This window comes from Thermobia domestica, chromosome 16 (genome assembly GCF_964235325.1).
Source record: "Thermobia domestica chromosome 16, izTheDome1.hap1.1, whole genome shotgun sequence".
Taxonomy (NCBI): domain Eukaryota; kingdom Metazoa; phylum Arthropoda; class Insecta; order Zygentoma; family Lepismatidae; genus Thermobia; species Thermobia domestica.
The window spans coordinates 113,383,739-113,400,442 of NC_137469.1; the positions used below are offsets into that span (position 1 = coordinate 113,383,739).

Genomic DNA, 16,704 nt, shown 5'->3' on the forward strand with positions numbered 1-16,704 from the left:
AGAGTATATCAGAAAATAAGCTTTCTACGTAGTCAGCATTAAACGAGAAAACGGCTCTAACATTTACCATATCAAATATTTTCTCGTCCACCAACAAACACTAGAGACAACCTTATACCGTATAATTCCATACCAACCTTCAACATACGTAATATGTAAGCAACAGAATATTCTTTAACCAAAGACACTGTTTCATACTCGAGTTATCAACATTATAATTATATATGCATCATTTGTTTCACTGACAAAATATAAGGACTGGAATAGCCCGTAAATACAGAAGTAGTATATTGGTAATAAATCTTACATAAACAGTAACTTATGTTACTAAGCAAACTTATATTTATGGAATCACACACATTAGTAAAATTATTTTTAGTCAAAGTGGAATTCATTTCCATTGATCATTATATCTAGAGTAGAGAGATTTATAAATGTAAAGAAGAATGTGATAGATTTCGACAGAACGAAGATTTATTTTATTTAAAAATTAAACTAAATAAATTATACATATGGAACTGAACGTTCCATGGTTATGTTGGCTAGGCTAAAAGAGACGGTGATGATGAGAACTGAATGCAATGGTGGAATGAATAAAGTGGAAGGTAACGGGAGAACCCCGAGGAAACCTACGAACACGGGTTTTTGTCCACTACAAACTTCACTTGGCGCGAGCTGGGATCGAATCAGAGACCCCATGCACCAGAGGTGAACGCTCTACCACTGAGCCACCGTGCCCCCTGACGATACATATGGATCAAAGCTATTACACATGAGTATAATTTACACTGTTAACACTTTCGAAAGCCAAACTTCTGCCAAGCCAAACGGAAGACAAACAGAAAATAAAGAAATAGTAATAAATCACCTATTGGACCTATTTTTCTTTCGTTTTAAATAAAATCTTTAACCTCTTACGATGATGCTCTTTAGGTTAAAAGAGACGAATGACTAATGGAAATAAAATAATTGATGCAATGAAAATGGGGAACGAAACGAAAGGCCCCTGGGAAAACACTCAAAACATGATGCTGTACACCACAACGTCATATAGCCTGGAATCAAATCAGGGATCCTTCGCACCAGAAGTGAGCGTTCCATCATTTAAGCCACCATGCTCCCACATTCATTCAAGCCTTAGTGTGAGCTGCAGCAAATCCAACTTAAAACATTCCGTGGCAAGTCATCTGAATTTATGATCCATCTCACAACACGTGAACATGCACATTTCATTTTCTATTCTTGAACGTTTCAGTAGTAAATGGAACTACCTAACATATCAAGAACATTGAATTTAGATTTTTGTTTCCGACCATGATCTATAGGCTAAATAGAACTGGACACACCCACTGGGAATAAAATTCGAGACCACTTAACATGCGCTAATACCACCAATATATAAGAGATCGAGGGAACGTTCTCATGTTAGGTGGTATGACGAAATCAAGAAATGTTGGTGAATAAAGTGGAAAAGAATTGCTAAGGCAGATGGTTATGGAGTAAAGTTGGAGAGAACTTTATCCAGCATTGATCTGCTTTATATACACACAAAATCAATTATTGTGTGTTCAGTTCTTGTGTGACAAGAATAACTTTACAACAAATGGGAGTAGAAAGAGCGTTTTCTGTTCAATTAAAATACGTGAAATAACAGGTTGGCTTGTTTTAAGGAACATGTAAGATAATATATGTTCATAAACAATCAGATTATTATATAGACGCAAATAAAATACGCCTCATCTCCCTACTCTAGAATTGCAGCTTTAAAAATAAAAGAAAATACGTAAAATTGCAATGCACTTTGTATTTAAAATTACGTAAAGCTGTAATGCATATTGCATTGTCGTAAAATAAATATACATACAATACTACAAAATACCAACATATAATACGAAAAATACCCAAAAATAATTCCAAATTAAGATACAAACTCACTTTGTATTAAATAATGTCTTCTTCTTAACAGTTTCATTAAAACTATCAAAAATGCATCTAGAAATTAATCTTAAAATTTAACATGGTATTCAGGAACTTCCAATTCAGCTTATCAACAAACTATACAAATTATAAGCAACGTCAACCATCATCATCATCAACAAACATTCAAAAAACTATTTCAATAACATTTCGCATATACCCATCTAAGTTCAGGATCCAATCAACGATCGAACTAATAACAAGCATTATATTTTCTTAAAAAATAGAATAACCTTAACATTTTACATTTATACATTTACTATTCTACAAAAATAAATTAGAAATACATACTAGCGCCACAGTATAACTGCATTATGACAATATTAATTAGCGTTAAAAAGTATTCTGTGGCTTTTCTATGAGCCCTTCACCATCCAGCCTCGACTACATACAAATGCAATTTATCATTATTTATCAGGTACATTGTAAAGGGTCTTCAAATTCATTAAAAGCATCAATGACTAGCTGAAAGCATGACGCATTATCACCATGTATCTTACAGCTATTAGTACATACATCGAGCATACAATACCGCAATGCGACTATAATAAAAACCAAAAGGCATTGTAGATGCTGGACGGGGAAACTATATTTGGCATGTTTCTTTTTCTATATTTTTTTTTTCTGTTTTTTAAAAATATTTTTCTTACTTTTTTTCCCACGCTGTTTTACATATAAAGGCATATGTACTATTTGGGGTGAGCAAAAAATGTGTTTTTACGAATTCAACTAACAAGTATTGCGCAAAATGTGCGAAATGAGCTCTCGAAAGTATAACAAGATCTTGGATCATCAATTTGCCCTTCCGTCCCCCCTCTGAATTCTGTGAGTGTGAAATCTTGCAACACACGCCATTTTAATTTCAGTGGGTGCTTTCCATCCAATACAACAATATTTTAACAATGAAGTATCCTCCTGGTGTTGATGTTATAACTATTTTAAATCGAATTTCGTATTTTTATCACTATTAAAATTATTTTGCACTATTTAGAAGATATCACATAGTTTATATTTTAAAACTCAACTATAGTTAAGGTATAGTGTAATATGTAATAGTTCAAAAAAGAAGAAAACTTTTGTTCACAGTTTCAGCAAATAAAAGCGAATGAAATCTTTAGGTGTAAAAGAACAAGAGAAAAAATGAACGAAAATGAAATGAAATCTCTAAATTTTACGTTCCACGGTTATACCGGCTAGGCTAAAGGAGACGGTGATGATGAGAAATGAAGGGAATGGTGGAATGAATAAAGTGAGAGGAAACGGGAGAACCCCGAGAAAACCCACGCACACGGTGTTTTGTCCATCACAAAGTTCACTTGGCGCAAGATGTGATCGAACCAGGAACCCCAAGCACTAGATGTGAACGCTCTACTACTGACCCACCGCAGAGAAAAAACTGAAGAAGGGAAGTTAAAATATACGAAAGAAATAATAACATGAACATTTTAAATAAGTAAAAAAAAAATATACAGGAAAGCAATAGAAAGAAATTTTTTTAAAAAAAGTGTAATTTGAGATGTCGGGACGAAAGAAATACAGGGTGGCCCAAAAGTAGGTATACACCGCTACATTTATCAAGTATAACATTCTAGTTTATGGATTTACTTGCTTCGGCTGTTCGGAGCTTAAGGTAAAAGAAAAAAAGGCATTACAAACAAATAATAAAGAAACTAAATCTACCTGATGGATAACAATAAGAAATGATAAAAATGCAATGAACTGATCAATAGGGTACTCCATAACTACTTTTGGACCACTCTGTATATGCACACCAAAATATTTGTAAATTATGATCAGAATTATTTTTTCCAATTATCCAAACAATGAACAATTGCCTGCTTCAGCTTTAGAACCTGTGTATTATGGGGTTTGTCTACTACAATGATAATCTTTAGTTTAAATATAGATAACAGATGTAATGTTGACGAAATTGTCTATCTTATTTCAGGGATAGTTTTAGCTAACGTTTTTAGGTGTTATTTCAAGAACTTCAGTCACTTTTAAATATTTTTTAATATTTTAATATTTTTACTGATAGCACTTTTTAAGATGGAATAGTTACCTAACTGTCATCTTCCTAAATTAAATTTTTGTTATTGCTATAGAGAATTAAATTATTAATTGTGAAGAAACAATATTTTCGGTAGAAATCAAAATGAAATTATTACACATTTAATGTTAATGAAAGCCGCCTGAAGAAGTGTCTTATAAAATCAAATGGTGCTCATCTTCTGCGTCTCTATCTTGTTACGGATTTACTTAAAATATTATACTAAATGCTAAATTTTCGCTGAATGCTGTCAATATCGTCAATATATTGGTAAGAAGAGGAAGAAGAAGAAGAAAGATTTTAGTAAGAGCAAGATAGATGAGCATTTATTATGCACGTAATAACTATACACGAATATATCAACACTTAAGCACATAGCACTTAAGCAGACTACGGTACTAGAAACCTCAAGATATTTGTCTTTCATGGTGTTGATATGTTAATGTGTATATATAGGGCGTCCGCAAAGTCTCGCAACAAAGGAAAAAGGTGAAAATTACTTTTTCTCGTTTTAGTTGTAGTTAATTATGCTGTCGCAGGATGAACACTGGATTGGTTTAACAGGAATCACTAAATGCACCCCATGCTCACCGTATTCAATCCTATAGACTTTGCTTTCTGGGAGTATGCTAAATAACTGGTGTACAGTGTGAAGATTCGCGATATAGCTCAACTTCGCAGAAGAATGAATGTATGAGAAGCAATTGGCCCAGATAATGTACTTCGTGTGCTCAGCAATTTGCTATTCCACCTACAAACATTTGTGGAACTCACCGGAAAGCACATTAAACAAATAGTGTGAGTTTGCTTACGGTGCAGAACTTTCCATAAACCTTGTGGTTATGACTTATATAATTAATTCCCGTATATCATATCTTCATAAAACTCATTTTTCTTATGTCTTGACAATGATAGCAGCAAGCAGCAAAAATTCAACGCTTGATACGGTCCTTTGAATAAAACCGTAGCAGGATACACGAAAGGTAGAAAAGTACCATATGAATTTATTAATTATAATCCTTGTTATGAGGGAAAGTATTTAATTAGCTTGAATAAGCATCGCTTTATACAATAAGATGACATACGCAATCTACGCAAGATAAATATTTGTAGGCCAAATTTGGGGAGCGAAAGATATGCATTATATATATTTATAGTATTAACAAATCGAAAACGTTACGCCACATCAGTGTGTCATATATTGTGCAATACTGTTAGCTATGTTCGGAAAAACAAACTTTTCACTCAGTTCTAAGAATAAAAACATTATTTTCTAGATTCTTTTGAATTCTTTCTTACAGTACAAAATTGTTAGTGTGGTTACAATGGAATACTCTTTCTTTCTTTCTTTTTTTAAATTATATATAAATCTGATATGTTAGCCAGGCACTAAGTTTCAATTTGCAAATTTATGCAAGTACCGTAACTTCTTTTCAATAATTAACTTTTCTTTCTTAATGACTTGTTAATACATGTATATGAACAATTGCGTGATATGTTATCATTACCCTTATGCAAAATACTGCAGTGAAAATGTAAAATCCGATATTCACTTCTTCAGCAAACTTTCTGACAATTTGAGAATTGACACCGAATGTATCACAGTCACGATCTAAAAGCAAGGTTGTTTTATGTACATATACATATGAATATATGTATGTATGTATATATACATACATATGTATTAAAACATGATTTCATTTTTTTTTTTCTTAACCTACAGTGAGGAATACGATTTGTATTTTGTACAACCAGCTTTGGAAATAGCAACAAGCACTGGAGACAAGATTAAAAAAAAAAAAAGTTACCACTTTACTTATTAGAGCAAGTGAAGTGCTTTTTTTTTTCTCTTTTTTTCTTTTTCAGATGTTACCTGTATACTTAAAATATCCAATGGTTAGTTAAGTTCCTTGGTCCACTTGCTTAGTATCTTCTGAATCACCACTGGCGGCAATCTCACCTCCTTCTTTTGGCTTTACATCAGCAGTTAGCTTCTCGATTTCTTTACTTAAAGCCCGAATGTCATCAGTAACCACTGTGTCATCCGAGAACGTCTGGAAGCTATCCTCACTTTTACCTTCATAGTACTTTTGGAGAACATTATCAGATTTTGATGGTCTCAACGTAAATGCCTCGCTCTAGAATTAAAATAATAAGAGTTTTGTTTACCGTTAAGAATAACTAGTAGTCAAACACTATATCTAAAATAACATTAACAGCTTTTTGCTGAAAATTAATGAAATTTTTGTATTAAAAACACAGGAAACAGTGCGTTTTTTCCCTCACACAAAATCCCACACGACTGAGAATGAAATTAGATTCAAAGGCTAACTAAAACTAACTAACTCTATGGCCTATGGAACCCGGAGGTTCAATGCCGCGTTCACAAAAGCTCTCCACTGACTTCTATCCTTAGCTAACTGCATCCAGTTTCTACTCTGTATTCCAATCTCTGCGAGATCCATCTTAATAGTGTCCTCCCATCTGCGCCGAGGTCTTCCTAATGGTCGTTTTCCGATTGGTCTTCCAGTCAAGACTTTGAAAGCGTTTCTACTTTCTTCCATTTTAGCTACATGACCCGCCCACCTAAGCCTCCTAGACTTGACGACCCTAACAATGTTGGGTGAATCATATAAATTAAGAAGTTCCTCGTTATGAAGTTTCCTCCATTCCCGTTCTTCTTAGGTCCGAATATTCGTCTCAGGATCTTGTTCTCAAATACTTTCAGTCTATGTTCTTCCCTCAGAGTAAGTGACCATGTTTCGCAGCCATACAGAACAACAGGCATGATTATCGTTTTATATATTTTCAGGCTGGAGGAAAAAAAAATACAAATGGAAGAAATAATAGATTTTTCCTCACACAAAACCCTTAGGAGGAAAGAATAGATTTTTTCTCACAGAAAATTCTCTGTAAGTCTGAATTCAATATTCTTAAAGAGTTACAGAAATAAGAAATGGAAGAAATAACAGATTTTTTTTCATACAGAATATTCTTTTTATAGGTGCGAATTGAATGATATTCAAAGAGTGAAAAAAAATATACAGGAAATAACCGATTTTTTTCCCTCGACAAATTCCTCTATAGCTGCGAAGTCAATTTTATTCAAAGAGTGAAAAAAATTAGAAATGAAGGAATTTTTTCCTCATACAAATTCCTCCACAGATGCGAATTTAATGATATACAGAGCAAAAAACAAAAGGAAAAGCCAAAGAAAGAAGACGAACCAACAGGACGATATGAAGAATTTGTGCTTTTAAAATTTATTACAACATCAAGATTATCGGGTCAGCTATAGCTAGTTAATGAATATAATGTCAATTCCCAACACACTGAAGGAATATACAAAAGTTATCATAAAATAACTAATCGACATTTGACAACTCTCCGTAAAACATTGATACGTTTTGCAATATGTACACTCGTTATTCTAGTAACGATTTCATCAGGCCATAGGTGTTTATTATGAGTGTGCTGATTGTTAGGTGAAGCTGAGTGAACGTTGGTTTCTGCATCCCTGCAAGCGTTTGTCGTTTGTTTCTTCAGCAAGAAGTTTCAGTGAAAGAAGAGTAGAGGCGTACTATTAATCTGCCGAAAGATTACAAAGAAGACTACTTAAGAAAATCAACAGGAAACAAGTAACATAAGAAGTTGATGGACGTTCATGAGCTGCCTGCTTTAATCTTGCACAGATGAAGGCCTGCGCTATTATATGACGATATACACTATAAGTTACAATACTCCAAAATACTGTTAGAGCTCGCTTGTGGCTATATAGCTAACATCCGCGCCTTCAGAGTGAGAGACCTAGGCTCAATACCCGGTGCGAGCTCATGTGGTTCGGATATATCACGTTAAAATGTATCTCCACGTCTCATATAACCTTGCTGCTGAAAGGAGCACAAACAAAACAACTCAAATCGAAAATACCGTTAATATTCCAAAGTCATCAATCCATCCAATTTTAATAGAATATTTCGCTATGAAACGCCTGTGCTCAAGCTGGGTTTCCCACTTTTCGACAAAACAACAAATGGTTCCTCAAGATGCAAATGGTGCATGGCGAATCATAAGTCATGGAACCTCTTATGGCAACTGATGAGACATGGTTGCATTATTTTGATTCACACAAGAATGTACACAGCAGCACCTCGAAATTACCTTTATCACCTATGGAAAAAAAAAATAAATAAATAAAAAAGCCAATCAATATGAACTCAAAAAATCCTGTTGACAGCGTTGTTAGACGGTTGAGGTATGATTTATCAATACATTGTTCTTTCAAATACTACAGTAAATGATTATTTCAGAAGAGTGCTGCAGACATTAAGGAAATATGTGGCACAAAAACGATCGCATGAAAACCAACTTAGTGTTGCACCACGATAACGACAGATTCCATACGGCCAATACAGTTCTTTCTTACTTGAAGCGCATATCACAACAACGTAAGAACCTTCATATAGTTCGTCACTGTTTGATTTCTGGCCATTTTCTAATTTAAAAAGTCAGATATGCGAGACTGATCATCCAGTCATAAAAGTTTTGGCATGGGTTCACAAAATTAATTTCAGAAATTATTTGAAAAATGGAAGGAAAGTTGAGACACTTGCATTCGATTCAGTGAAGAACGATGAGTACTTTGTTCCTGACTAAGATGCGTATGGTTTTTCTTTCAACATTTTCTCAGATGTTTTTGAGACGATATTTTTAGTTTTATTATAATTTGGTCATACATTTCATGCTGTTTTCAGTTCATACATTGCGCGAACAGGAAAACATTGTATCTTCGCTACAGAGGAATTTATCAAAATAGCGGGTCACCAATAATCTCACCGTGAATTTCGCATCGGCTTCGCGCTTTGTACAATAATGGAGGCCGCCGCTTGAGTGATGTTTTGTTCAAAATATGTTGATCCAAAATGGCATTGTGTGCTTTTTCCAGAAATTAAAAACTAAATCCATAAATAAGTCTAGTACCTTCTTTGTTTTTAAATTTATTAACTTCCCAATAAGGGAGTTCTTTCTCCCGCACTCTGTAGCAAAACACGAGATGTTTAACGTTTCAGCACCGAAACAGAATCTTGCTCTGACAGTCCTGAGGAACTATAGTATAGTCCTTACCCGTATCACACTGTAGCACATGACATTCACATATCCATTCTTTCTTCCACTCCGCCCCTTATTTTCACTTTTTGCAAATGTAATGTGCTTCAGTGTACTCGTATAAATCAGCTCCTTTTTGGTCTCTTCCTTCTTCTTTTGTTATTATTATTTTAGGTATGGTTTTAGCTTTTTTCTCATTCTTTTCTCTGTCCTTTACGTCGCCTGCAAAGTATGCTTGTTTTTAGACGAGCTCCTGTGCACGGTGTTCATTACCTTGCTTTCTTTCTTTAGTATCTCTCTTTTTTTCTTTTGTTGTTCTGAATTCCACCGTTTCTTATTTATTTTTTCTTTTGCGTAGTTTGCACGTGTGCTTCTCTGCACGTGTATTTATTAGCTTTCTCTTTTCTTAACCTCTTTCTTCTTTTGAAAAAAATGAAATCTTTCAGTTTAACTTCGTACAATTATGCCCTTTACGCTAAGGGAAACAGATGATTGAGGCAAGTAAACGACGATGGAAGAATTGGTGGAATGAGAATATCTGAGAAAACAGGAGTACCCCGAGAAAACCTACGGACACGATGTTGTCTAGTACAAAGTTACTTGGCCGAGGATCGAGCCAGAGACCCCACGCACCAAAGGTAAGCGCTCTACCACTGAGTCACTGTGACCACTTTTTTCTTCTTACTTTTTATGTTCCGCCATTTCTTCTCGTTCTTTTTTCTTGTCTTCTGCAGAAGTGCTTTCGTTCAGACGTGGTTCTCTGCACATGTATTCATCGGTTTTCTCTTTTTAGCTTCTTCTTCTTCTGTTCTGTTCCGTCATTTCTTCTCGTTCTTCTGATTTTTAAATATTCTTACCGTTCCTTACTTAATATTCATTCCATTTTGTAATCATAGTTCTATTTCTTTGTTATATTATCTCTTTATCTTCCCATGATATCTCTTGTCCAGTCTCTTATACTGCATGTATATTGCGTTGTTCTATCTTCTCAATTATCTTTATGTTGTTTAATTCTCTGAATAATTCTTTCCTTTGTTTCTCCTACGTATAGCATTTCACACACTTCTGCACTTGACCATATACATCCTTTTCACTCATTTTTGTTTATCGTATTCTCCCATTTTTTGGCCAACTTATTTGACTAAATTACCATCAAAGAAAGCTTTGAATCAAAATTTAACGGAAAATAATTATGTATTAACGTCAATTACCTACATTACATTGCTGGGTTAAAATGAGAAAAAATAGTGGTATGTTCCGTTAGTCAGTCACTTTCTAATATTGCTGAAGCGCTCTCTGATATCGGTTATTTACGATCATTTTTTATATATACAGGGTGTTTCAAAACAACACTGACAACGTTTGGGAGGTGATTCCTGACAACAAGATAAGACAAGAAGTATAGACCAACTTCGGTGCACAAATGCTTCCTTTCGGAGTTATAGGCTGCTGAAATCATGAAAAATTGAACTTTAAAGATCCATAGTTCCAAAACTATAGGACCCACGACCTACCGTAGTCGAGTCAAGACTTCACTTAGGAACTAGTATGTGCCCTATCCAAATATTCATGTTTCAAAGGGGTCGTTGAGATGAACAGCGGGTCAAGACTTCACTGAGGAACTAGTATGTTCTCTATCCATATATCCATTTTTCAGAATCCTGGGGTACTTCCGCAACAATTTTTATGAGGTAGTTGATGAGTACTTTAAATTATATGCGAGTAGCCAAACTACCTCTATAAAAAAATGTTGCGGAAGTACCTCAGGATTTTGAAACATGGATATTTGGATAGAGAACATACTAGTTCCTCAGTGAAGTCTTGACCCGGCTGCAGTAGATTCTATAGTTTTGGAGCTATGGACCATTGAAGTTCACTTTTTCATGTTTTCGGCAACCTATAACTCCGAAAGGAAGCATTTGTGCACCTAGGTTAGTCTATACTTTTGTCTGATCTTGGTGCCAGGAATCACCTCCCAAACGTTGTCGGTATTGTTTTGAAACACCCTAAGCTGTGGGCCTGAATTTTGATTTAAACGGCATCAGAAGGCTGTTCATCTCAACGACCCCGAAAAACTATGAATTCAGCAGTAATATTGATCATTTTCAATTATATATATATATGCCGTATACGCTTGCGTAATGTCCGCACCCTCAAAATCACAGCTTGAAAATCCAAGTTACGTCTTGTGGTATTTCTAATAGGGTACCAATTTTCGTACTTCTGGCACCAGACACTTTATTTAAAAATTTAAGATTTAAATAATTTGTTTATTGATTTTAAATGCCATAAATTTGTTTCAATTAGTGGTCCTCATTTGTTTTTCATTTAATTATTTACCAATATTATGTAGGAAGTTCAAAATGAAATTTACTTCGAAAAAAATGTGGCTGAAAATTGCGCGTTTTTTGAATGACCCGCGTAATGTCCGCATCTGCATTTTGACACCACGATTTTAGTAAAAAAAAAAAAAAAAAAGTTTGAACATTGGGACATTACGCGAGCGTATGAGCGTATACGATATATATATATATATATATATATACCCTTCTTTTTGCACCGTCAAAATGAAATGATAAAAACCATCCCAGGCCCGAATCTCATCTATGTTGAAAATTTGATCGAGATCGGTCGGGTGGTTCAAGAGTTGTTAAATCAGAAACAAAGACACTTTCATTTTTATAGATAGATAGATAATGGGGTTTATGTTAAGGTTACCAGGAAAAAAAATACACTATTAGATAAGAAATTACTGACACGAGGACATGTATCCGATGAGTACTACCTTTCGTTCATGCTTACACTTAATCAAAATAAGCAAAGTGATAAATGAAAGAAGCAGAAAAAGTACCTCTTTCTTCCCGCACATGAGCGCTGGGTAATCTGAGCAGGACTTCTTTAGTTTGCTTTCCAACTGAGATGCTTCGTCTTTCGTTCGAATGCCGATCACTTTTAAAATAGCGTCAATCTTATGAGCATAATCACTATGACCTACAAGAAAACATATAAATTATAAAGATTACACATCAAAAAGTGTCGCTTACACACTTATATAAGCGATACACGAACTAAAAGACAAAGCGTAGCTTTATTATAAAACATTAAGTTTGTGTGGAAGAACACCTATGTTGTAACTTGTGAAAGCAATACTTAATATGGAATTTGTTGATCTCGGACTCCTATACAGCTTCCATAACGGTGATCCATACTGAAAATAAGGTTATTAACGAGACCTATGGGCAACATAGGTTCGACCTTCGCGAAGAGTCACTTTAGTTTCCGTATGTTTCTGGGAAAGAGCTTCTGTTCTGCTATTCGTCTACTTAGGGCATTTCACATTAAGTTCCATCATATTTAGCCATCCATACTACCTGAACAACATTCTCATTCGCAAGAAGGTCGTCGAGAGCAGCTTTCTGTTTATGGAAATTATAATTTATGAAAACGAATTCACTTTTAAAACTGCTGGACATATTGCTCCAGCATCATATCTCTATTTCTGAGCTGTCAGAAAACCAGCCTCTATGACGTGGAAGTCGATCCTGATGCTTCCCTACATCAGAAAGCTTTATGTTATGATTCCTTTTCCTGCTGTTCGACGGATTGTATTTTGTGTTCGGTTCTTGCTAGATGAGCATTAGTTGTGAATCGATCTGTGGACTGAACCTTACTTTATCAGTATGTTAAAAACACAATACAGCCGACCAGTACTGAGTAGGGTTTAGTCATTATGTTGAAGACACCATTCCAGACATCTTAGTCCAGGAGACAATGGCTGATCTTGTAAAGAGAGATTTTTCATAAAGCCTCCGAGACACAATAGATCTCGACACTCCATTCTGTGATCGCAGCGAGCTCTGAAACCAACTTACGTGTAAATGAAGTGGGATCAGTGTCAGTACTGGGATTATTTTATTTCAGAGAATTTACAAATTATATCATGTGTAATTAATCGTCTTCATTCTGCTGTTTCTTGCGCTGAACACAGCCAGGCAGAGAAAATTCTAGATCTGAATTCGTATTCTGACTGAAATCATTAAACACTTAATTCGACACAAATTATGTTCTTTCCCCAGCATTTGAATTGCCATTTTCAGTTTCATTAATGCTCGAACTCTTAATAAATTTAAATAAAATAACCTAATGGTATACATTTTGTACTCGAAATAAAAAGATTTGAATAAAAGGAAGCATACGAACAACTGATACTAACCAGTTACAATATCACTTAAGTCAACGTTCTGCATTCGTCTATCATCCCATTTAATTGCTTGAAGTCCAGCAATGTTATAAGAAATTGTAGATGTACGGTACAGGAATTTCAGAAGCCAATCTCCTCTGAAAAGGAAGAAGAAAAAAACAGAATATTTACGATTAATTTAAGGAAAATTAAAATTAAATAAATATAAGAACTCTTAAATTACTATCGATTTGTAATTGCTTATATATGGAATCTTTCAATATATATATATATAGTGTCTCAAAAAGTTCCCTGACAGGGTAACTTTGTTATTATCAGTTACAACAAAATGTAAGAGGGAGAAACTGCCTCCAAATATGATGTTTTCAATCTAAAGTGAAGAATTTTTTAAATCGGACGAGCCGTTTGAGCTGAACACTCTTTATGCGCCCAGTGTTAAATGAAAATTCAACGTTGCCATTTACCTGAACCCACAACATAAGTAAATGAAGTTACTGGTTGACATGGGGGCTGGCCATCGACACGTCAGCGTAAAAGACAATAACTTCATTCACTTATGTTGTGGGTCCAGATAAATGGCAACGTTGCATTTTCATTTAACATTGGCACATAAAGAGTGTACAGTCCAAACAGCTCGTCTGATTTTAAAAATTCCTTCATTTTAGATTGAAAACATCGTATTTGGAGGCAGTTTTCCCTTTTACATTTTGTTGTAACTCAGATAAATAACAGAGTTAGGGTATGTCAAAGGACTTTTGAGACACCCTGTATATATATATATATATATATATATATATATATATATATATATATATATATATATATATATATATATATATTACAATTTTTACTTTCAACATCTAATATATGTATGTATGTATAAGCGCCCGTTCTTCGCACGTAGAAAATAGGTTAGCAGAAAATATTTGAAAGGTTGAACCCTCCCGTTAGGATGCGTACTTCAATCGAATTGGATGATAAGAACTCAGCTCGAATCAAGTGTTAAATATATTGAGTCGATGTCTAACCACTTTCCCATGATTTCCTCTTTCTCTGCCTTTTTACGTCTTTTATTATACAAGTTTGCTAGCTTTTCCTTTCTAAGTTTGTTTATTTCCTCGTTGGTATTGCGTAGTTTACGTTAGAACACTCTATTAGGAGCAATAGAAAATATTTCATCATAAGGTTAAACAATGAAAAACGTATAATACTTAAATGCAATAACTAATGAAGTCATTGTCGCAGCGTGAAATATTCTGGTTCTGTTATAAATTTTGAATTCCTACTATTTCTCTTATTATATGCAAATTCAAGGTAGGCACTAACTATGTTAAAAAAGAAAATGTCAATGGGTTTAGATATTTAACTGTGATGCGGTCACAATCAAACTTACATTCATTTTTTATTAATGTATGTAGATGTATATATAATACAAATCTAATTATTGACGGTAGTTCTGTTGAACAATAAAATAACAAATTCTTGTATATGTATCGCATGATGTGAAAATCGAGAATATTCGGGTTTTCAGTTCCAACTGACATAACCTGATCTTCTGGTTTTCAGTAGTCAGCTTATTCTATAAGGAACCTCCAACGATTGTACGAAAGACAAGAATGGTACTTCTCTACTTCTTATTGTACCATAAGACACTAGAAAGATTTCTTGCGAGATACTAGATTCCATTTAATGGGACGACCAATTGATGAAGCCAGACGCTTACACGAGGACCACAACCAATGAGTCGTATATATTCTTATGAAGCGAAATATACTGTAATCTTGGGCCACGGAAAAACGACCATTTTTCTTGGAAAAGGAAAAATTTTCCTCTACCTCCTGTGGCTTAGCAACCGTAAATTTCACTGGAGCTTGCGAAGGAGTCAATGCAGCCAGATTTTTAAACTGAATAACTTTGTTCCTCCCTGTTTGTGGATTTCCATTCTAGATTGTCATATGAGAACAGCAAAAGTACAAAATGATTTTTCAGTTGAACCCAGACATCAACTTGTATTATGTTGATATTCGAAAGTTTTCAATAAACTAGCTCTTTATTTATTGCCCATAAAAGATGTATACACAAAAAATTAAGCTAACGAAGAATCTCGTTTTCTTTTTTCTTTAAAAAAAAAGGATCCTCTTTTTTCAGGATGACAATTAAGAAAAAAAGAAAAAATAAGTGTTAAACGGGGGAATACTACCTTGCAAACGGTAAATATTTATTCTCAATTCCTGCAAGAGGCTTACTTTTAGTGCTACAGTTTACAACTAAAGGCAGCTGGTAGGGTTATTTTCCGTTTTTTTCCCTCTAGTTTTACAGTTTTGCGGATTTTGCAAGCCATAATAAAAGGAATCACATATTTGTAAATTTAAGATTTTTTAAAAATTTTTATAAAGAAAGATGAAAGTATGACTTAGATCACCTTCATCCATGAATAAGCTGCAACATATATAAAGAAGTTAAAAAAAGTTTTTTCCCTACTGTTTTGAAAATTTAGGAGACGAAGTGAAGGAAGTGAAAATCTTACCTTAGAATGTTTTCTCAATAAACTTCGTTTCTTATAGAACGCTTTAATTTATTGTTTATGACCACCAATGTTGTCAATGTTTGTCAGTTGGTAAATTCGAGTTTTCTACTTTTCCTCAGCATTCTGTTCAGTGATAGTACCAGGGTGGAAAAAAATCATGATTTTTTTAATAAAAATCATTTTTGTTGATTTTTTTGATTTAAATCGATTTTTTTGATTTAAATCAAATCTTTCTCCTCGTATAATACAAGTCGCGAACTGGAGAAAAAACATTAGGAATTAATATTAAATGACAATTATGCCATTTAAGTGAAAGTATTTTGGTTTATTTTCGAATTAATCCTCAATCGTTAACCTATTTCAATCCGAAACAATATTTCTTAAGCATTAAGGAAAAAACGTACAGCAACGTTTATCAACATAACACTCTTCTTTTCACGAAAGTTCCTGATATTTGGCAGGAGTATATTTTTTAAAACATCGAAACTATCCAGCGGCACGAAATACATGTAAAGTACATAAATTTCGCCCAAAATTAACTGTTTAACTCTATGGCCTATGGAACCCGGAGGTTCAGTGCCGCGTTCACGGAAACTCTCCACTGACTTCTATCCTTAGCCAATTGGATCCAGTTTCTATTTTGTATTCCTATTTCTGCTAGATTCATCTTAATATTGTCATCCCATCTGCGCCTAGATCTTCCTAATGGTCGTTTTCCGATTGGTCTTCCAGTTAAGAATTTGAAAGTGTTCCTATTTTCTTCCATCCTGGCTACATGACCTGTCCACCTGAGTCTCCTGACCCTAGCAATGTTTGGTAAACCGTAAAAATTAAGTAGTTCCT

The 16,704-nt window shown here is 34.3% G+C and overlaps 1 protein-coding gene across 3 annotated transcripts in view; it reads right to left on the bottom strand.

The window, feature by feature from the left end:
- Positions 1–3,387: 3,387 nt before the first annotated feature.
- Positions 3,388–16,704, bottom strand: part of LOC145673353 (transmembrane and coiled-coil domain-containing protein 4-like) — a 77,117-nt gene continuing 63,800 nt past the window's right edge. For all 3 annotated transcript variants that reach the window (XM_081742986.1, XM_081742985.1, XM_081742987.1), the window contains exons 10-12: positions 13,347–13,471; positions 11,985–12,124; positions 3,388–6,165 (exon numbers count right to left, since the gene is read on the bottom strand). In XM_081742986.1, coding sequence (XP_081599112.1) covers positions 5,929–6,165; positions 11,985–12,124; positions 13,347–13,471 — 502 coding nt within the window. In that variant the 3' untranslated portion in view covers positions 3,388–5,928. The remainder of the gene's footprint in view (positions 6,166–11,984; positions 12,125–13,346; positions 13,472–16,704) is intronic.